General features: G+C 41.4%; 1 protein-coding gene across 3 annotated transcripts in view; it reads right to left on the bottom strand.

Annotated features, from left to right (window-relative positions):
• The window catches only part of PHKB (phosphorylase kinase regulatory subunit beta), a 199,460-nt gene that overhangs the window by 91,462 nt on the left and 84,946 nt on the right, over positions 1-23,052 (bottom strand). For all 3 annotated transcript variants that reach the window (XM_026652662.2, XM_026652660.2, XM_026652661.2), the window contains 3 exons: positions 18,455-18,518; positions 4,438-4,533; positions 1,195-1,392 (listed from right to left, as the gene is read on the bottom strand). In XM_026652662.2, the coding sequence (XP_026508447.1) occupies positions 1,195-1,392; positions 4,438-4,533; positions 18,455-18,518 (358 nt within the window). The remainder of the gene's footprint in view (positions 1-1,194; positions 1,393-4,437; positions 4,534-18,454; positions 18,519-23,052) is intronic.

Here is a 23,052-nt window from a genome sequence, read left to right on the forward strand (position 1 = left end):
CACCGCCGGAGCAGAGCAGCTGGAGCCCGGGAGGGGAAGTGCCCGGCCGGCGGCTGGGGTCCGGAGGCAAGGGGGCTGCCCGAAGCCGGTAGCGCTCGGGCAGCTTGGCTCTTAAACAGAGCCAAAGAGTTAGGGAAGGAGCACAGCAGCTGCGGGAGGGGAAGTGCCCGGACGGTATTTTCCCAGACATGTTTGGCTTTTTGGCAATTCCCCCCGGACGGGGGTTTGATTGCCAAAAAGCCGGACATGTCCGGGAAAAACCGGACGTATGGTAACCCTAATTTAAAACTGTCCTTTTCAGCTTCTTATAAAAAACAGATATATTGAAGCATTTTGATTACATTATTTCTAGACAGATGATATAAATCTTTAACAGCCTTAAGTATAGCACAACTAGGTTGCTTCCATATTATATAAAATGAGAGAATCCCCTGTTCTCCCCCCCTCCCGGGGAAAGGGTTACAGGGAGAAAACAACAACATTTATAAATTTTTTGGCTTGGTAATATGGTCTCTCTAGACTCTTGCTGGAAGTCTAATTTTGCGTCCTATTACACAGGCCTGATTTTCCAGCACTAAGGGATATCACTGGGGAAAAAATAGACACAATGAAGCTATTAACTCACTGATAGTTGGTAGTTGCCTAGAAGAATCCATCATAGATGGAGAGCAACAAGCAGGCCAAATGTAGCTGTGTCAATAAGAATAGGTCTACTTTTGGAAAACCAGTGGGACCCATAAAAGTAATTGCCAAACTAACATTTAAGAATTTGATTAAAAAAAAAACAAACACATACACCAAAATCAGATTATGTATGACCAGTGTCAACCTGAAAGACACTCTTATAAAGCTAGTTAAAATCCTTGAAAAGAGAAAACTATATAAGAAGAGCTGACATAAATATAACTATAGTGAATGCACCATTTTAATGCATGTAATTAGAATAGACGCAGCTATTTTTCAGTAAAAATTCTGCTGTTGACAAAACTCACAGGATACCTGGAGGAGCCAGCAGCGAGCAGAATCAGAACTCTGTATTAATTGAAAACCATAACAAGCAGCAGCAAACGTCAGCAAAAAATATGTCAAATTCTATTCTGAATATAAATACTTAAAACTCCAAATCTCCATTCATGTCAAAGAGAAGAATTTCTCCCTAAGCATGTTGTGTGTTCCATTAATATATTCCATTACCTTAATTTCTGCTGGTTTATAGTAACGCCGATTTCTGTCCTCCAGTGATGTTCTATAACCATCTCTCAAAAATCGTTTGAACCCATATCTTCCTTTTAGTTTTCTAACAACCTTATCAAGTGTTTGACTGTACAAAGCATCATCATCCACAGCAAATGCAGGATAACTAATGCAGGGTAGAAGTGCTGCATCAGTGTTCTAGAGAAAAAATAATTAATTTCTCTTCATTTCTTATAAACCATTTCATGCATAATCAAAGAGAGCTTAACCCATTCAATGCAATATGAAATTAGAATATAAGCAGAAAGACTATTTACAGTAAAAGCTGTTTTATCCAGCATGTTGGGGAAATGGGTGGTGCCAGTAAATGAAAAATGGTGGTTAACTAAGAGGGAGAAAGTTTGGGTGCAGGAGGAGGTGCGGGTTTGGAAGCGGAAAGGAGCTCGGGGCAGCGGGTTGGGGTGCAGGAGTGGCGACCTGTCCTGGCTGCTCCTAGACGGAGGGCAGCTCTGTGTACTGCTTCCGCCTGCAGGTGCCACCCCCACACACCCATTGGCCGCAGTTCGCAGCCAATCGGAGCTGCAGGGGTGGCACCTGCGGGCAGGGTGGGGAAGTGTGAGGAACCGCCTGCCGCGTCTCCGCCTAGGAGCACACGGGACAGATTGCCGCTTGTGGGGAGTCGCCCAAGGTGAGCGTCCCCTGGATCTGGCACCCCGCACCTCCTCCCATGCCCCGACCCGCTGTTCTGAGTCCCCTCCCGCACCCAAACTCCCTCCCAGAGCCCATGCTCCGCACCCCCTCCCATGCCCCAACCCCCTGCCGGCCCTGAGCCAACCGGATTATAAACCGGCATTTCAATGAAGATCAGAAATGCCGGTTTGTAGAGCTTTCCGGTTGGTGACGTGCTGGATAAAACACCTTTTCTGTACTTATAGTATTGATGTACTCACTTAACTACCCTGGAAAATAATACCAGAAGATTTAAAAATCCCAACAATAAAAAGGCATAAGGATAGAGAAGAAATTGTGTATTTAGTTAATTAGCTAAAATATTTGTTGAGAAATAGGTGTTGAAAACTAGGATACACAGATAACTTGTTTGGCCCAAAATTTGACCTACTTTTAAGCTGATAACCTACATAGAGTATATACTGAAGATATTCTAGATCTCTATTGGGGGGGGGGGGGAGAACACCCTTTAAGCTATCCCAGTGAACATACAGTAATTTGGGGATCTAATTTCAAGACCAACCATGAACCTTTATTACCTAGGCTGGCAAGATTAAGGAGCAAATACAGTTAAACCAGAATTTCTTAAAAGCTTTGTATGGAATCTGTTTTCTTCAGCTAGAATAAAAATGAACTTGTCTTAAGGTGGGAGGAAAGGAGGAAATAACTGCATCAGCTGCACCTGGAGGGGAGCCAGGGATCAATAACACTTTATTAAGAATGAAGCTCACCTGGGCAGGAACAGGCAGGGCATCTATAAAGCTAAGAAGCTGAGTACAGAAGGGGGGAGTAGCCTGCAGTCAATCCTTGACAGGAGGGAGGTGTGTTGGAGATAATAGGGTTTGGCAAGAAGCAGAAGGGGAAGAAGCCACGGGGAGCAGAGGAAGCTTAGACAAGTGGTAAACCCAGAGGTGCCAAAAAATAGAAGGAGGGAGTAGGACAGAGCCCAGGGAAGTAATAAACAGGTCTGGGAGTGAGTAGACCATAGTTGAGGAGCATAGGGTCCCTGGGCTGGAACCTGAAGTAGAGAGTGGGACCAGGTTCCCCTTCCAGCCATTGGAGAAGTGGCACAGCCTTCGATGTAGAACAGAGCACTGCCCAGAACAGCAGAGACACAATTTGCCCAGAGGTACTTTAACAGAGAAAAAGTCACAGAGAGGGAACAGCTGAGTCCTAAAGAAGAAGACAACTCAAGAGTCCTGGGAGTTGAGACTGAGACAATAGGCTGAGTAACCACAGGAGGGGAAGGGGATGTCCAACCAGTGGAGAGCTAATCCCCAGATAAGCCAGAAGGCAGCGCACCAGCGGTGAGTAGTGAACTGCATTACACAAGGTATCATCAAATAGCAAGGAATCCCCTGTGTAAACTACCAAATCCAAGGCAAATTTCAAAGGGCCCTACCAAATTCATGGTCCATTTTGGTCAATTTCATGGTCATAAGATTTTAAAAATCATAAATTTCATTTAAATCTGAAATTTCACGGTGTTGTAATTGGAGGGGTCCTGACCCAAAAAGGAGTTGTGGGGGGGTTGCAAGGTTATTGTAGGGGGGTTGCGGTACTGCTACCCTTACTTCTGCACTGCTGCTCGCAGCAGCACTGTCTTCAGAGCTGGGCAGCTGGAGAGCAGCAGCTGCTGGCCAGGAGCCCAGGTCTTAAGGCACAGCCGCCGCCAGCAGCAGCAGCAGAGAAGTAAGGATGGCATGGTATGGTATTGCCACCCTTACTTCTGCGCTGCTGTTGGCGGGGCGCTGCCTTCAGAGCTGGGCACCTGGCCAATAGCTGCCACTCTCCAGCTGCCCAGTTCTGAAGGCAGCGCAGAAGTAAGGGTGGCAATACTGCAACCCCCCCACTCCCAACTCCCTTTTGGGTCAGGCCCCCCAATTTGAGAAATGCTGGTCTCCCCCATGAAATCTGTACACTATAGGGTAAAAGCACACAAAAGACCAGATTTCAAGGGGGGGGAGACCAGATTTCATGGTTCGTGATGCATTTTTCATGGTCATGAATAAGGTAGGGCCCTACTCATATACCTTCTGTTACAAATGAAATCCAAGATTCAAATTGTTAGAAGTTTAGTACCTCAGGCTTTGGGTTTACTATGAAACAAAAAAATCTTATAAAACTGCAGATATTTCAGCCACTATACAGTGTGCAAGGTGGATGAAAACAAGCACACCATCCATGAGACGTCAAAGCCCTTTAAACATCTCTCTTGGCCTCGCTTATTCATAGACCAATAGTTCTTTCTGTTTTAAATTATTTAGGCCACTGTTTTCACCTTGCCCTAATTATTCTTAAATTAAAGATAGGTTGGCCGTGATAATTCTATTGCAGAGATGGCTCCTATTCTGAAGTAACATTTAAACAGCAGAATCTAATTTCTTCCCAACCAACAAGTTCATATCCTTTATTATATATAGGATATTAAAATGGTAATAAAGCTAAGAACTATGCTCCTACCAATTTATTTTTTCTATATTCTGTTAAACTGAATTCCATCAAACTACTTACATGAGACCTTGATTCTCGGGGTAGCAATGAGCAAAGAGTTTGTCTGTTTCGATTATGGGCATCAAGATCCACGAATATGACGGACCAAGAGCAGCCCTATAAATAGAATATGAAAGTTAAGTTGAGGTGCAAGGGGAAGGTAACATACACAAATTTCTGGAGCAGCAAATACTGGTAAAACTATCAGCTCTCTTGTTTTACATAGGCAATTTAAGGTAACTAGGAATCAGAAGCCAATAATTTTCACCAGAGCAGGAATCAAATGTAAATTTTTAAATAAATATAATGAACATATTATTAATAAAGGAATTAAATGCAATTTGCAGAAATTGAACAGCAAGAACAGAATCTGAGATTGCTAATTTTTTGTAATCTCAGATTCTGTTCTTGCTGTTTAGCTCTCAATTCCAAGTAACTACTATTTGGACTATTTAATTAAGACAGCATAGATGTAACATTAATTTCATTTCCCATAACTTCTTAAACAAAAGTAATTCGATAAAAGAGACTGGTGAAAGCAGGAGTTTTAATGGTTAAGTTAAAGAGACCATATGGTTCCTTTATGAGACAAGCAAAAAGAGAACATCTTTCCAATGCATTACATCTCAATAAGAGTTATAAAAACAAAACAAATATTTTTGTCTTTCAGTTATCACACTCACTTCATTTTATTAAGGCAGAGGCTCTCAAAAAAAACTTAACACTCAGCAAAAATTAGGGAGAATAACCCACTTTGACATAACAGAATCTCTTCTACTTGAAACAAAGCCCGCAAAGCAAAACATTCCTTATACTTGTCCCAAGTATTCCAATACATAAATGTAATGGTCACATTTGGATCGTTTGAATTTTAACTTGTAAAATACAATATTTACATTAGAAATATAATTTTACTAACTTTCAATTTTTGACAAATGCATGAAAATGTCTGAAAGGAGTTTATTGGCAAACAATATGCGCCACTTAGGGCTGGGCTTGAGTACAAAGGTCCACCAGCCTGGATCTGACTGTAGGTCTGGGTCCTTAGGGTAAAATCCCTGGCCCCAGTGAAGTCAATGGCAGAACTCCCCTTGACTTCAATGAGGTCAGGATTCACCCTTCATGCTTATAGTGTCACATTTCATTATCTGAGATGCTGTAATTAAAACTCAAAAACCTCCATTTAAACAAATACTTTTTGAGGTGCTAAAAGGACCTGAGTCAAATGATGTTTTCCAAGATTAAAAAAAACCATAAAAAACATCAGTTTATCTACCCCTGGGATTCACAGCTGGTTTAGGCTTTGGAAGACTTTTCTGCTATTTTCAGTAAATGAAGGGTTACAAGACGGCCTCTCTTAGCACACATGCTGTCAATGCTAAAGACTCACATTACAAATTTCTGCGACTGTTAATTACAAATGTGTATTACACAAACAAGATATTTCAGCAGATCCTACCAACATTCTAAGGAGAGATTTTTAGAAGCTATTTATCATCCACTGTAAATTTTAAAACATTTTTGGGTTCCAGCACTGTTAGCCAGGGCCGGCTCCAGGGTTTTGGCCGCCCCAAGCAGCCAAACAAAAAAAGCAAAAAAAGTCACGATCGCGATCTGCGGCGGCAATTCGGCGGGAGGTCCTTCGCTCCGAGCAGGAGTGAGGAACCGTCTGCCAAATTGCCGCTGAACAGCCACTCTCCAAAGTGGCGGCCCCACCTGCTTGGTAAGCTGGAGGCTAGAGCGGGCCCTGCTGTTAGCCATTTCATGGTCATCCTTCTGCAGAAGGCTGCCAAAACAATGTTAGAATATGCAGCAGTTCTCTGCAAAAGAGGATGTTTTAGAATATGCAGTGTCCTCTTCCTTTACATTGCTTTCTAGCCATGTTTCAAAAATCTTTTCCCTCTGATAAGGGGAGGGAAAGACAACTGATTTATGTTATCATACAAAACTATTAGCTGTAGTAACACTATACTAGTTTATCATTGTACTAGCTTAGTGTTGTGATACAAACTGACAGTTTAGCCATGTAAATAACTTTTTCACATGGTTTGCTACATATTATCATCTCAGTGAAACATTATTGTTCTCTATCTTGGATAAAGGGAGTAAAAACCATAACATGCTTTACATGAATACCAGACACATGATCGCTAGGATCATTTTCATAAGGGAGATGAAAAAGCTTCTTGATACGAATATTTTGAGAATATTAAATAGAAAATATCCAGTTTTTTAACTCCCACATTTAGTTTCTTTTTTTAAAAAGAGATTTCAAAATGTTTGTCTCTTCTCCTCCTTCCCTAAAAATCAAAAACAAACAAGAAAAGAAATACCCCCCCACAACAATGTAGATAATTGGTTCGAGAAACACTCTTATCAGTGTTTGTATCTTAAACACCAATGGGATGCAAACTTGTAAATAGAACAGGAGTACTTGTGGCACCTTAGAGACTAACAGATTTATTTGAGCATAAGACTAGAGAGGTCACTCAGTAACAGACTTAAAAGTGGCAACCTTGCAACAGAAAAGCTTCATAAACAGACTCCAATGAGAAACTGCTGAACTTGAATTAATATGCAAACTAGATACCATCAATTTAGGCTTGAACAGAGACTGGGAATGGCTGAGCCATTACACACAAAGGATGGCTGATGGAAGGAGGCACTACTGTTGATCCTCTCCCCATGCAGGAGAAAAGGATGGGCTGTTAAGGTCAACCTTTTCTTGACAAAAGAAAGTGCTGTTGCATCCTACTGGGGGAAAATGGAAAGGGGGGGGGGGATCCTGTCACACTTCTTTTGGTGAAAACAGGCTTGCTGCAGGTTTATTCATGCTATCTTTTGGTGAGCAGTGGTCAGAAAGGTGCAACCTTAATAAACACTCATGTAATCCATTAATTAAAACAATACAGAACACATTTGCCTCATAGTCCAGATCCTAAGCTGGTATAAATCAGTGTAGCTCTATTGACTTCAATGGGTACACACATGAATTTATATCCATGTATATAGCCAGTTGGAGCTCTAGCCTATGATCTCAGAATACACATCCTAGCAGCTGATCTTCTCTATGAAATAGCATTTTGAATTGCAGCACAAGAGAACCACGATGGCAACAACTTTGCTATCTACCCAAAGAGCTCTGTTAGCAGGAAACTGAACATAAACTCAAACTGCAAAATCTGAAGAAAAATTCATCATATTGATAAATAGGTCAAAAAAGAATCTGAAAATACAATTGTGATTTTTTTTAACCTAACTATCCCTTTAATAACTACATGCAGGCCAAGCTGAACAGAATTGAATAGAGAGCTGTACTGGCAAAACTAGTCATTTAGCTGAAAGAGAAATCAGTCTCAAGCATCAATTTTATTTTTAGAAACTAAAAGCTATGATAGACTAATTATTTAAAATGGAGAAAATCCTTCATATACTTGCAAAATAGACAGGATAATGCTCTTTAGAACACCAGTGTCTTGGTTTTATATTTCAGAGTAGCAGCAGTGTTAGTTTGTATCTGCAAAAAGCACAGGAGTACTTGTGGCAACTTAGGCCTGGTCTACACTAACCCCCCAAGTCGAAGTAAGGTACGCAACTTCAGCTACGTGAATAACGTAGCTGAAGTCGACATACCTTACTTCGAACTTACCGCGGTTCAGACGCGGTCCACACGCGGCAGGCAGGCTCCCCCGTCGACTCCGCAGTACTCCTCTCGTTGAGCTGGAGTACCGCAGTTGACGGCGAGCACTTCCTGGTTCGATTTATCGCGTCCAGACCAGACGCGATAAATCGAACCCGGAAGTTCGATTTCCAGCCGCCGAACTAGCGGCTAAGTATAGACCAGCCCTTAGAGACTAACAAATTTATATATATATTTTTTAATCTGGGAAATAACCACCATCTTTGCAGATATTTCTTAAATCAAGTCAAGCACAGGAAGAGACAGCTTCTATATTTCATTTCCAACTGTGTTCCCAGTCACTTTGAGAAGTCCTGCTGAGCATCTTGAGAGGAACCTGCCTGCACTTGAAACTATACTAACACCACCAGACTGAAGGGTGCCTGGAAACATGAAGCCACCCAGCCCTTCCAGAAAGATTCTGCACTTAAGCTGTGGATGGTGTGAAAGGCTTCAGGAAATAAAAATAAATATCATAATTTAAACAATCAATGTATGGGGAAGTTTGCATGAACACGCACATGTGCACGGAGAGGGGATTTCTATAAAAGGAGGTGTAGTTATCAGTTGTTGGGTATGGCGTTACATGATGAAGTTTAAAGATTAAAACAAATCTTGTGAGAGTATGAAAAGTCTCTAACAGAAAGATGTGTTTATCTACTTGTTAAAAAACAAACACACTCCTCCCTCCCTAGCTTTTTGCTTCATCTCCAAGTACTTCTAACACATCCATCACCATCGTATCTAGGCACTAACCTCAACAATTAAGAAATGGCATTATGTCTGATAAGAAATTCTTTGCTCTTTACTGCTTCTAGATTTAGCTGTTTTTATTTGAAGGGTTTTTGTTTATTTAAACATTCATTATTTGGCCTTCGTTATTCAAATGAGATTCAACTGTGTAAATACACAAACTCATTCAAAACTAGCACTGGAAAAAACATTTGCTTTTAGCAAAGAAAAAAAATAATTTGATTTCTTCTTCCCTTAGAAGACAATTATTCCATTAAGCTCTACAATGTTCTGTAGGGGACAAAGACCCACTCCTGCTTTTTAGGCTGACAATCTATAACTGATTTTAGCTATTTACACTTGTCAGGTGACTATTGATTGTATTTTGGCTTTTGGGGGATGAATGGAGGCTTGTGGGTGTGTCTCAGAAAGTCTCCTTGTGCGGGGCTATAGTTTAAGGAGACCCCATCTGCCTCCTCTTGTGAGGTCATGATGAGGGCCTGTCGGCCTCTTCCCAAACCCCACAATCCTTAGGAAATTACTTGGACTCCCAACCTATCTTCTCCATGCAGACATTAACTCATTCTCCATGAGCCTAAGGCCTCTGGGAGATGAGTTGGCATCCCTGACAAGCTTTCCAAGACTTGCATGGTGTGTGTGCAGGCCTCCAACTAATGTGCTAAGAGACTCCTAAGGTTTACCTATGGGCGATGGCATGAAGCCCCTAAGATTCATTGTACAGAAGGGTTGTGGGTATCAATGAGCCTCTGAAATCTTGCAGAGAATGAGGGAAACAGGCTCATTAGAATGTTTGCTGGCTGTTAATGACTAACACAGACAAAGCCATACTTCTGTAGATTGTACTTCCAAAATTCTGCCTGACAGGAGTTCCCTTCCTGCAGGCCTTAGAGGGATATTAGGTATAGGGTTCCCCTCTTACAAACCTCACATTCAGGAGCAATTTTAAAAACGAAGGAAATTCCAGACAAAAACTTCTTTGGAGCAAAGTTAAGGTTGACAGTACGTACCAACAGCCTAAGGGTAAAAAAGCCTTACAAGAATGTTGTAGTCAGGGAAAATACAACCCTTAAAAGCCCAGGAAATTCAGAGTTAAACTTATCAGAAACCCAAACATTTGACAGGACAAACATTTATTTATGGTACTCAAACTACCTCAACTATATTCAGAGTAATTCCCTATGCAAATCAGAAAATGGAGGTTTCTTACCTTTAACTGGAGGTTTTTTTACATGTGTGGTCCCTATCTGTATTCCACATGTGAGCATGCATGCTCCCCATGCACCTGAGTTCAGAGATTTTTAGAAAGTAGTGTCCGTTAGTCCACATATGTGCAGTTGTTCTGCTCATGCTCTGAACCAAAGGTATAAGAGGCAGTGCGGACCAATGCCTTTCCAGCTCCTCTTCTTATTGCAAATCAGATAAGATCTGAAGCAGAGGGGAAGGAAGGCATGTAGTGGAAACAGATAAGGACCACACATCTCAAAGTCACTCCAGTTACAGGTAACTAACCTCCATTTCTTCTTCGAGTGCAGGTCTCAATGTTATTCCATGTGTGGGTGATTAACAGGGGGTACAATGATGCAGTTGGTATAGATATTTGTAATGCTGCAGTTCTAACAGTTGCATTTGCAGAAAAGGCTTGACCTAATGTTTAACGCTTCATTAACATATGGTTTGAGGTAGCCACAGTACAGATATCCAGTACAGACACCTCTCTAAAAGATGCTGTTGAGGTTACTTGGGCCCTACTGGAAAAGGATGTCACCCCATCTAAGGGAGGAATACTTACTAATTGGTAATAAAGTATGATGCAGCCAGAGATACACTTTGAGAGTCTCCAAGCGGATGCTTGTCCTCGCAACCATTCCACTAGACTCACAAAAAGTCTTGTTGATTTTCTAATTGGTCATGTCCTTTGCAGGTAGAACACCAGAGCTCATCTGATATCTAGAGAGTGAAGTATCAGACGGGTAGCCGTGTTCGTTGCTTTTTACAGATCCAGACTAAGAGTCCTGTGGCACCTTATAGACTAACATAGACAGATGTTAGTCTATAAGGTGCCACAGGACTCTTTGTTGCTTTCTGGAGAGTGAAGTCTCCTCTCCTCCTTGGAAGTATGAGGTTTTTGGAAGAAAACCAGTAAGTGGATGGATAGATTTACTGATGTGAAACTTAGAAATGACTTTAGGGACAAATTTTGGGTGAAGGCAAAGTGAAACCTTTTTCATAAAAGACAGTATATTACGGGTCAGTCATGAAAGCTCCCAGTTCACTCACCCTTCTAGTCAAAGTGATGGCAACTAAAAAGATGACCTTCATGGAATGGTAAGACATAGACCATGTGGACAGTCATCAAAATGGTGGTCTGGTAGGTACTGACAGTACAAAGGTCAGGCCCTGTTGTGGTGCAGATCTCACCACTGGTGGGAAGGTCCTAACTAGATCCTTCAGGAATCTAACTGTTGTTGGGCTCTGTCCTCTTGGAAAAGTTTGTCCTTAAAGTCCCAAATCCTCAAATAATTTTGCTAACAAAGCTTGGTATTTAGCAATACGGAACTGAAGACTTGTAGAGGAAAATACCTTCCCCTCCCCAGAAGATCAAGTTCTTGAGAGTCCTTATCTGTCAGTGTAGCCTTAGAATGTTGTAATCTAAAACTTTCAGTGGCTGCTTGCACCACCAGGAAGTTGGGTCCTGTGTGTGTAAAGAGGAACTCAGCTCCTTTGGCTTGTACAAATGTCTCTCTCAGCCCTTTTGGAGTCGGGGTGCAGGAGATTGGAGTGTGATACACCATCTTAGCTGGTTCCATGATGGCATCATTTACAAGGAGGACCACCCTACTTGGAGGACCAAAAGATCGTAAAATGTCAAGGATCTGATATTGGGTATCCTGGACCTCCTCTAGTGGAATCTGGGTCATTCGCCATTCTCTGCAGAGGCTCCTGATATTGCCTGGGGTTGTCGGGTACGGATGGCGGAGATGGGGCAACTGCCTACTCTTGTGAGGAAGACAAAACACATGTAGGTACATGTGGATCCAGATCAATCCCCCCTTCCTCATGCTCTGATGGAGCTGGTAGGTGTCACACAGAAGAGGTACAGTGGATTGATTCAGGATGTCTACTGTAAGGATCCCATGGAACCTAATAGGGCCAAGTAGGAATCAATCAGTTGAGGGGGACTCCATTGTATTGGGTACCATTGTTCCCTTAGGTAGTCACATCTGGGTGGAGGATAGACCCCAGATCTTTGCAAGTCTCTGTCTGGACTTACCTCATTATGTGGGGGTGATGGATCATCTGGAGCCTCCGAAGAGAATGCCAGGTCCTGTTCCACTGGTAGAGCCATCAATACCAATGAGTGAAAGCTCCTGCCTAAGGGCTAAGGAGGGGAACATTCATGTCTCCTGGAAGTAATTTCCTCCTCTGGTGTGCCAATGTCTCATAGTAAGGTCAGATCGGAAGGAAAAGGAGATTGAGGCTAAGGAAGGGTGAAGATCTCCTCTGACAAGGTGTAAGTTTTGGTCTGTCCCAGAGTCTGGGGCGTTCCAGAAGTTGGGACCAATGGATCCAGTGCATCCACAGTCATCATGGATGGTAGTTCTTTATAGGGAAGGGCGAGTACTGTCAAAGAGTCTACAAGTGAACTCTTAAATGTTGTCGTCAAGTGCCAATCCTTCGGCTTAGAAATCAGACACAACAATAGTACTGGTGGATCTTTTTTCCTTTGCACCTTCCCCTCCTGGCCAAAGGATTTAAGTGAGCCTAATTCCTTAGGATCCACCTGTGAGGATTCACTTGACTTGGAGGGAGTCAGGGAGTGATCTCTTCTGGAAGGAGATATGGCCTTATGATTGTGAGAGTGCCCCTCACTGTTATGAGAAGCGTGGATGATGACTCTATGAGCTTAGCAGCTCCGACTTTTGTTCCTGAGCATGTGCTTGGAGGGATACTCATCAGTTGAGACTGACATACAAGGGGGTCTCCCTAACCCAGATCAAACCAAGGTCTCATAGCCTTCTCCATCAGATGTTTTTCCAGCCAGCACTCACGAGCCTCACGGGTCTGAGGGAGAAACAAGCACCAAATTCTGTGCTTAACTGAGATATGTGCCTCTCCCAGAAAACAGAGGCAGCATTGGTGCTCATTGCTCATGGAGAAGGAGTGGGGGCAGGAAATGCAGTTCTTAAACCCTGTGACTCTGGGAGTAGTCTGTGTCTTGGAGAGAGACTCCCAGAGGCAGGGAGAAAACTAAGTTATACTAACTATGCTAAAACTAAAACTTTAACTACACTAAAATACTAAAACTATTTACAATATATTTACAGGTTTGTTAAGAGAAAGGAAGCATGGAGAAATCTGTGGACACAGAGGATTATAACTCAGGCCATGCAGGAGTAAGAAGGATCTGCACTGCCCCTTATATCCTTGGTTTGGAGCATGAGGAGAACAACTACGTATTTGCAGACAATGGATACTATTTTCTAGAAATCTCAGAACTCAGGTGCATGGTGCACATGTGTACCCACATAAGGAATACACATAGAGGTCAGCACTTGAAGAACAACATAAGATATCTTTATTCACCCATAAAAACTTTTTCATCTTATTAGTCAATAAAAAAACAGAATAATTTATTTAGTTACAAAGTGGTTGTGCCAACTCTGGCATTCACACACTGCTGGGGTGGGGTAATACTACTTTAGACATTCTTGATTAGATAAAAGGCACACTTATAATAATCATTCACTTCTCCTCACTAGGCTCCAATGATGCAAGTTGTTGAGGGTGTTCAGTACCATGCAAGAGTGGGCCCTATGATTGCACTTGCTAACCACTGATTGAAGTCTGTATGTGATACAGAGCTAGCACATTTACAGCGATTATACCATTTATAAAGCATTATTCTGCAGTGAACATTTCTGATATTCACCTGTAAGCTGCACAAATACAGTGACTATCCAAAATCTAAGCCACTAGCTGTGAACTTAAAAAAATCTTAGAAAATGTCTTTGATCCAAAAATAATTTATACAGCTAGAAAAAGAACTAAGGAAGGAAGGATGAGAGGTTCAGATTGCTAAGGAAGATGACAGATCTGGGGGGAAGAAGGGAAGAATTACAAATAGACTGAGTAGTGTAATTTGGAATTGTGAATTTCCATATTTTCAAACATTGATTTTCTTGTAAGGTTACACTTCAGCGGCAATTACCACAGGTGAAATTAAGAGTCTGTCCGTGCACAACTGATGTCAGTGGCAAAACCTGCTTTGATTTTAGTGGTGGAAGACTGAGCCCCAGAAGCCTGCGTACTTACAAAAACCTATAATTACAAAGTGATACTTTGCATCCTTAAAAGAGAATTATAAAATCTTGCAGTGTAGAATGGAATCTGCAGCAGGTTTTTGAAACTGATTGTATGAAATTAAAAAAACAAACAAAACCTGAATATTTTGGTTTGCCACATACTCCTTCCTATAATCTACATTTTTGTACTATATTGTCTGTCAGTAAAATAAGAAGAGAAAATTCTACATTAAGCACAGTTTAATTTTTTTATATTAACTTTGTCTAGTGAAAGTACTTCCAGTAAGAAGATTAATAGTACTTGGTACTTACATTGCACCTTTCACCTAAGGACCTGAACATTCTTTACAAATATTAATTATGCCTCATAATACACCTGTGAGGTATGTATTACTATCCCCAATTTTACAGATGGGGAAACTGAGGAACAAATAATTTAAGGGATTTACTCAAAAAAATCATACAGACAATAAGGAACAGAACTTAGAATGGGAATCCTGGTCTCCTGTTTCCAGTAAGTAGCAAGAAGGCATGGCCCCCCTCAGAAGCGGAAGCGGTGGGAATGCTGTAAGCCACCTGGGGGGCGGAGCCAGGAGGACCACGCCCCACACTGGAAGCAGAAGGGTGGGACAGGAAGCAGAAGTATAAAAGGCCAGCCCAGCAGCTCAGTTGAGAGGGAGCTGCCGAAGGAGACAGCCGCTTCTTCTCCACTGCTGGAGAGGGATGCCAAGGAGAACCACTGCTGCCCCGGGGACCAGCCTAAGCTTCCAGAGAGCCCTGCCACGCCCGACGCTGAGGAGCTGCTACTGATACCGTTGGCAGTGTATCCAGGAGAGACTGAGGATGACCCCTGGACACAGGTACACCTAAGGGGGAGAAGTAGAAAGCAGCCCAGGGAAACCAGGCAACAGTCTGGCTGGAAGTTGGCCTGAAACAAGGTCAGTGTATTGCGGGCGGATCCACTGACCCACTGGTGGACCATTCCGCCGCTGTTAGGGCCCTGGGCTGGGACGTGGTGGAGTTGGTTGGACTCTAGCAGACCAAACTGGGAGGAGGTGTGGCCTACCTCAAAGGCGGAAGCGGAGGGATGGCCACGCCAGTTTACACAGTGCCATACTAACATTAGATCTGTGCTATAACTCCAGCCAGTAGGATGCGGAACAGCCAAAGCAGAGACAGAGGGGTAGAAAGTGGGGCCCTCCAGACTCAGAACTGTGCAGGCAAGACCCACACAAACTCTGGGGACACTACAGAATGTTCACACTTTCTCTGCCCTGTGCCAATTGGCTGTTTGCTCCAACTCTCCCCCTCCCTCCTCAGGCCCTTCAGCTCAGCTTTATTCCACACCTGCCACTCCTACCCTCTCCTGCCCTGCTCTGTCCCCCTTCCCTTTTCTTTCCTCCTAACTAACCCCATCTCTCCAATACCCCACAAAATTATGGAACTGCAGTAAAAGCTTTTTAATCCGGCAGGTTGGGGGAATGGGGGATGCCGATAATTGAAAAATTCTGGTTAACTAAGAGGGAGGGAGTTTGGGTGCGGTGGGGTTGGGTGCGCCAGACGGGGGGCACTCACCTCGGGCAGCTCTCCACAAGCAGCAACCAGTCCTTGCAGCCCCTAGGCGGAGGCGCGCCTGGGTGGCTCTGCGCACGCTGCCCCTGTCCACAGACGCCATCCCCGCAGCTCCTACTGGCCATGGTTCCAGGCCAGAGGGAGGGGGGGCAGTGTGCGCAAAGCCGCCTAGCTGCGCTTCCACCTAGGGGCTGCAAGGATTACTTGCGAGGGGCCGCCTGAGGTGAGCGCTCCCTAGATCTGGCACTCCCCCGCACCTCAACCTCCAGCCCCACACACCCCTTGCACCCAAACTCCCTCCCAGAGCAAGCGCCCTGCACCCACTGCACCCCAATCCTGCACCTAAACTCCCTCCCAGAGCCTGCACCCTGCACCCCACCCCCTCGCCCCCCAACCCCGCACCCTCCTGGCACCCAAACTCCCTCTCAGAACTCGCGGCCTGCACCCCCCACGCCCCAACCCCGCACCCAAACTCCGTTCCAGAGCCCACGCCCTGCACCCCCCTGCGCCCCAACCCCCACCCCCCCCACACACACTCTCTGAACCCCTCAAGGCCGCTCCTCCACCCAGGAGCAGCAGAGACATGTCGTCGCTTCCAGGGAGCCACGTAGGGAGCCTGCCCGCCCCGCACCAACTGGACTATAAACCAGACTTTATATGAAGATTAGAAATGCCGGTTTATAGAGCTTATCGGTTGGTACACTGCCAGATATCACAGCTTTTACTGTAATATGTTTGCTATCGTCACATGGTTCACTTGGTTCTGTGTTGTATCCCCTCTCCCACCCAGTGTCTGTCTTGTCTATGTAGACAATATTGTCATTGTTTTCATGTACTTCCATCTGTCTGTATCCTCCTATTCTAGATTGTAAACTGTTTGGGGTAGGGAATGTCTTTTTGTTCTGTGTACAGCACCTAGCAATGGGATCCTACTCTATGACTTGGGCTTCCAGGCACTACAGTAATACAAATAAGAAAATAGTAGTAATAATGAATAAATAACCACTAGCTCACTTAGTTAGTACATTAACTCAGCATTGGGTTTGCAAGTCTAAATAAAGGTGACTTAACAAAAAAATGCTCAAGTCTCCCTGATCTTCAGTTAAGACGGTCTTTTTTTTGGTAACTGTATAAATTTCCTCCCCAACCCCCACACTGGATTCACCATTGGAATCAATTTTTGCTGTATCTTAAAGTAGGATTTTAAGCTTTGAAATAGGCAAGGATTGCCACTCCGCAAATCAGCTGTGTCTCTGACTTTTGAGGCAACAGAAAAAGTACCAGCAAAAACAACAAGGAGTCCTTGTGGCAGTTATTTTTGCTGATACAGACTAACACGGCTACCACTCTGAGAAAAGAACCAATACTAAAAAAAAAAAAAAAAAAAGTGCCCACCCTTTTAAACCATCAAGAATAATGTTTTTGAATAAGATTCCTGGGGCTCAGTCAGTCCTTAAGTTTTTGATGTTTTCATTCAGTGTACAGCTGGGACATTCCTCTCAGCGTATTTGGATATATTTCTCCAGCCTCTGACTTTTAATTAGCTCAGTGCTATTTCAAGTACAGAAGGTCACAATATAAAATGATTTAACCCTTCAAAGATTATAGACTTTCAATGCACTACTGTTTAATAGTAGCAGTTTTATTTTAGTGGCTGAAGGAGGAAAAAATTAATGGTTTCAAAATCAAGTTTTGGATGATTTTCAACAGTAAAAGGGAATTTGCAAAACTAAAACATTACATCTATTAATATTCTCTTTTCAGAAATGAAGGCATATGGGTATTCTAGAAAGACAAATACTGCCTGAGAACTGAAAGAATACTTGAAAAAATGCAACATGGGAGCAAGTTTAAACCATTATAACATTTTAAACTCACAGCTCTGCTGCTGCACTCACTTTTTTGCCAAAAGTCACTTATGGACAATCCTCTGCCAGAGTGCTTTGCCCTTGCAATTCAGTTATCTCTGCACGTATGGCACCATCCATGTCTCCTTTATTTTTGTACAGCCACAACTCCCTTTTCCCCCATTGACTGACAATGTTTAATGGGTCAGTGACACATTTCCTCCATTACTCACCTTTTCGGGGTCATAAGTTTGGGAAGAATACTCTTGAGTCTAGACCTTTGTGGGTATAATATAGTAAGAGACCTATATCCAATATTTTTGAGAATATAAAAATGGGAATGTCTGGCAGAGGTAAAGTATGATGAAAGGCTTACGTTTTTTAATGGAGTTAAATGTATCTGGAAGGCGGGGGGAAGAAACCCAAACCAAATAAAAAACAACAACAAAATAAATAGACCATGTGCAAGGTTGATAACAGAGAAGATTCAAATGATCGTGCAACCTACTTGAGATTTAAAACACAAATGACAGTAGTTAGATCACATAAACAAGATGCGTTGTTTAAAATCTTGATCAAAGGTGATAGGGAAGTAGAAAAGTTGTAGACATTTCAATTTTAACCAGAGTTAACAAACAAAAAAATATTAAAAACCATACACAACTGGAAAGAGAAATAAAACCTGCTATATGTAAGGACAAATCTGATTTTATTCAGTTATTCTGTACCTGAAAACATAACAAATGAATTTACCAGTTTTGAGATTGAACTGACTGTTTTATATGAATTCTACACATCCATTGATCAGGGGTGAAAACTATTTATTAAAAAACAACCTGTTAATTTTTAAAAATATAGAATGAACAAACAAATGTTTTTACTACCTGATTGCCAAAGAGGTTGAATCCATTAATTGCTTCTAGGGCTGCTTTTGCTAACCCAACAGAGCTGAGGGGGAAAAAAGAAAGACATTTGTTATACGTACAAACCTGGAATTTAACAAATCAATACTTGATGTTTCTTTCAGAAGTAGGATCTCTTCTTGATTCGTATTTGTGTTTAAACCCTAAGCTAATGGACAATGATGCAATAGGTTGTATTTATTTTCCAGAATTTTTCTTTTCAGTTTTTAATTTGTCTTTAAAAGTCAGTGACCACCTGGAAAAAATGCATCTGGTTTCATTTTGCTGTTGGACATCTAGCATTCTGTGCTTCGAGGCTTTGCTAGTAGGACAGCAAGTTTACTTTCTGCACAATTTCTGTACACTCAGCTCTCAGACAGAAAACTTGACAAAAGAAACCTGTGATCAAATAACTTGGATGAAAAGTTAAATACCACATATCAGTTTTAGATCAAAGAAACTGCACAATTCTGATGTCCGCCATCCATCTATAATTATCTTCAACTCATTCACTCAACTAGTGGATAAATACTGAGATACACTCTGTAGTAGGCTATATCCATTAAACCAAAATGAGCTATATCGATGCTTTGAACTTATTATCTGAAATTATCTCCATGATTTCCCACATCAATGTTATTACAATGTTTGGATAAATGATTATCTATCTATCTATTTATTTTTTTTACACATTTTTTTGTTTATTCTGAAACTTTTATGTAATGCGTTTAGTTATCCTACTACATGTGAAAACAAGTTGCATGGGGCCTGACTTTCAGAAGAGCTCATGTCTCATTTAGGCACCTACATTAAGTGGCCAGATTTTCAAAAGTCCTCAGAAGCCAGTAGCTTCGAAAAAGAACAATGGGAGCAGCATAATGCTGAGTAACGCTGCTAAAAAAATTTCTAATTTCATTTTTTAATGAAAAATAGGGACAAATATTTCCATCCCATTTGTTTTATTCTTAGTATGGGTTATATTTAATAAATTATCTGGAGTATTTTTATATCAGGGAGTCCTCATCAATTTTATATATGAAAGTCCTATGTAAGAATCTCTGTGTCATCTATGTCCCACAGTAAAACACTGGAAACCTCTTTCAGTGTTAAACAGGTCAAGATGGAGGGATCTACTGGGGCACGCTGGGATACGGGCTACTGGATTTGCAGAACCCATTTCCTGCCCATTTGGATTAGCCATGCCATAGTTCACTGCACAAAGCTTGTTTTTCAGGCTTTGTGCAGAAAAAGGTGAATTTCACCGTAAGTAAATAATGTTTTTCTGATTTAAATTAATTATTGACAGGGTAACGAGCCTTGTGGATAGGGGAAAAGCGGTAGATGTGGTATAACTTGACTTTAGTAAAGCTTTTGATAGTGTCTCGCATGACCTTCTCATAAACAAACTAGGGAAATACAACCTAGATGGAGCTACTATAAGGTGGGTGCATAACTGGTTGGAAAACCGTTCCCAAAGAGTAGTTATCAGTGGTTCACAATCATGCTGGAAGGGCATAACGAGTTGGGTCCCACAGGGATCATTTCTGGGTCTGGTTCTGTCAAATATCTTCATCAATAACTTCGATAATGGCATAGAGAGTACACTTATAAAGTTTGCAAACACCACCAGGCTGGGAGGGGTTGCAAGTGCTTTGGAGGATAGGATTATAATTCAAAATGGTCTGAAGTAACTAGGATGAAATTCAATAAGGACAAATGCAAAGTATTCTACTTAGGAAGGAACAATCAGTTGCACACATACTGACTAGAAAGGAGTACTGCAGAAAAGGATTTGGGGGGTCATAGTGGATCACAAGCTAAATATGAGTCAACAGTGTAACACTGTTGCAAAAAAAGCTAACATAGTTCTGGGATGTATTAGCAGGAGTGTTGTAAGCAAGACACGAGAAGTACGGTAATTCTTCCGCTCTACTCTGCGCTGATTAGGCCTCAACTGGAGTAGTGTGTCCAATTCCGGGCGCCACATTTCAGGAAAGATGTGGACAAATTGGAGAAAGTCAAGAGCAACAAAAATGATTAAAAGTCTAGAAAACATGACCTGTGAAGGAACACTGAAAAAATTGGGTTGGTTTAGTCTGGAAAAGAGAAGACATAACAGTTTTCAAGTACATAAAAGGTTGTTACAAGGAGGAGGGAGAAGAATTGTTCTTCTTAACTTCTGAGGACAGAACAAGAAGAGGCTTAAATTGCAGCAAAGGAGGTTTACGTTGGACATCAGGAAACACTTCCTAACTGTCAGGGCGGTTAAGCACTGGAATAAATTGCCTAGGGAGGTTGTGGAATCTCCATCATTGGAGATTTTTAAGAGCAGTTTAGACAAACACCTATCAGGAAAGGTCTAGATAATTAGTCCTGCTACGAGTGCAGGGGACTGGACTAGATGACCTCTTGAGGTCCGTTCTAGTCCTATGATTCTATGTATAAACTCTGTGTGCGCGTTTTGTTTTTTTGTTTGTTTTTTGTTTTTGTTTTTTAAGTGCGCACACATACACACACACTTTGTTCACCTGTTATTACAATAAGGCAAAAATATCTCCTCTGACCTTTTGCCACCAAAAGAGGATGGTTGCATCATAACCACCTATTGGTAGTTCTGTTGGGCAAAACTGCTTAATTTCTGGCCAGGGACCTTTATTAGTTGGCTGAAAGCCTACCCAGAAATGAAAAGGAGGTGGCAACTGATTGCCCCTTCTGGATAAACATTCCTCTGCCATAAGACAACACTAAATCTAGCCCATCATCCTAAAACTCAGCTCACATTCCTATCACATTTTTTCTCCATGTTACTATCCTCTCTCTGTAGAGTGACCGGATGTCCCAATTTTATAGGGACAATCCCAATATTCGGGGCTTTGTCTTATATAGGCACCTATTACCCTTCCCACCTCAGTCCCAATTTTTTTACAGTTGCTATTTGGTCACCGTATCTGTCCTATAGAGAAAGGCCTACACTAACAGGAAAAGAGATAAGACACATTTCTTAAACAAATGATGTCCACCCACTTAACAGAAAAGATCATTTTTCACATGATGCATCTTTCACTGGAATTCCCACAGTATCAGAAATGTTCCTGCCCAAATCATGCATAAATTATATTTACTAAAAGAAAAGTAACTGAAATTTTCATTATGATGTTCTGCCTGAAGTTGTAGCTTCCACATCAGCTAATCTGATTAGGTTCTAGAACAAGTCTTTACTGGAAGCTCACTTGTACTTAAAATATGCCAAATTCTTTTCTAAATTAAAAAAAAAATATCAAAGGAGTCCTTTCAGGTTTTGTCCTTATAACTGAGAGGCCACTGAAACATACACGAAGGCCATTCTCATTAGCACCAGGTGGTAATCAGGTGGCAGTGTACATTAGAGTAACATCTAAATCGACTGACCTTTCATGTCACTAAAGCGGCTAGCAGAACTTGTTCTGGCATTACAAAAAGAAGATTTTGCTATTATGTGTCAATCTAATTTTCGATGTTCACTTTTTTGATGTTTTCATGGCTATATATAGATGATTGTTCACATACAACAATTAGTACAGAGCTTATTGCCCAGGTTCCACCTTTAACTGTTTATGCTTCCCACTACATAGTAAAAATATCATCACAAAATGTTACGTGTTCTCTCTTGCCTCTGTGGACGTTGCATGCAGAACAGAGAATGGGAAACTACGATTATTCCTTCTAGTAATCAAACAGCCAGGTAATAGTACACTACAACATTACTTAGTAACTAGTTAAGACCCACATAAAAATATTACAAATTGCTAATCAACTTCAGACATTTGTATAATATTGTATGTAAACAACTGATGTTTTATTTTTGAAGAAATAAAAAGAAACCATCTATTTACAAAATTCTACAATTTTCTAAATACAGATTGTAAACCAAATTAAAATGTATAAATCTTTCTAAATTAGCAAAACTTTGATTTTAAAATATATAAAGCATTATTCACAAACCATCCATTGTAAAGTCAAATGGTTTGTAGTTTCCAATTTCTTTCATTTTAATAATATATAATATTATACTTTCAGGGGTCACCAACACTTTGTCAGCACAGAAGCAGCAGCAACATTTTCTTCTAGCTAACACATTTTTTGGCCTTACACATTTTTTTTTTTTAAAAAGAGTTTAAGGTGGGCTAATACAAATCTACAGACAGTTGGCAGATTTATCTGAAATCTGAATATTGAAAAAAAGCAAAACCACCATCATAAAGAGAGAAAGGACTTTTTTACTCTTAGGGTATCATGAATGTGATTTTTTTCAAAATTTACTATGCAGGTTCATTTTCATTATCACACTTTATACCTTAATACTCCCATAAAAAATGTAAATTATTAGAAAGTCTTAAAGCAAAAACCAACAGCAATCCACTGCTACAAATGTGCTGAGTCAGAGACCTCATCTTAAGCAGAGGAATGACAAAAAAGGCACCATCACTGAAATATTGTTTTAAATGATATACAACTAAACTACATATACCAGAACTTCAACTGTGTCAACTATATTGAAATAATAATGAGCTAAAACATTAATATATATGAAAAATGGTTTT

The sequence above is a fragment of the Terrapene carolina genome, unplaced genomic scaffold (genome assembly GCF_002925995.2).
Source record: "Terrapene carolina triunguis isolate 2854851 unplaced genomic scaffold, T_m_triunguis-2.0 Scaffold130, whole genome shotgun sequence".
Lineage (NCBI taxonomy): Eukaryota > Metazoa > Chordata > Testudines > Emydidae > Terrapene > Terrapene triunguis.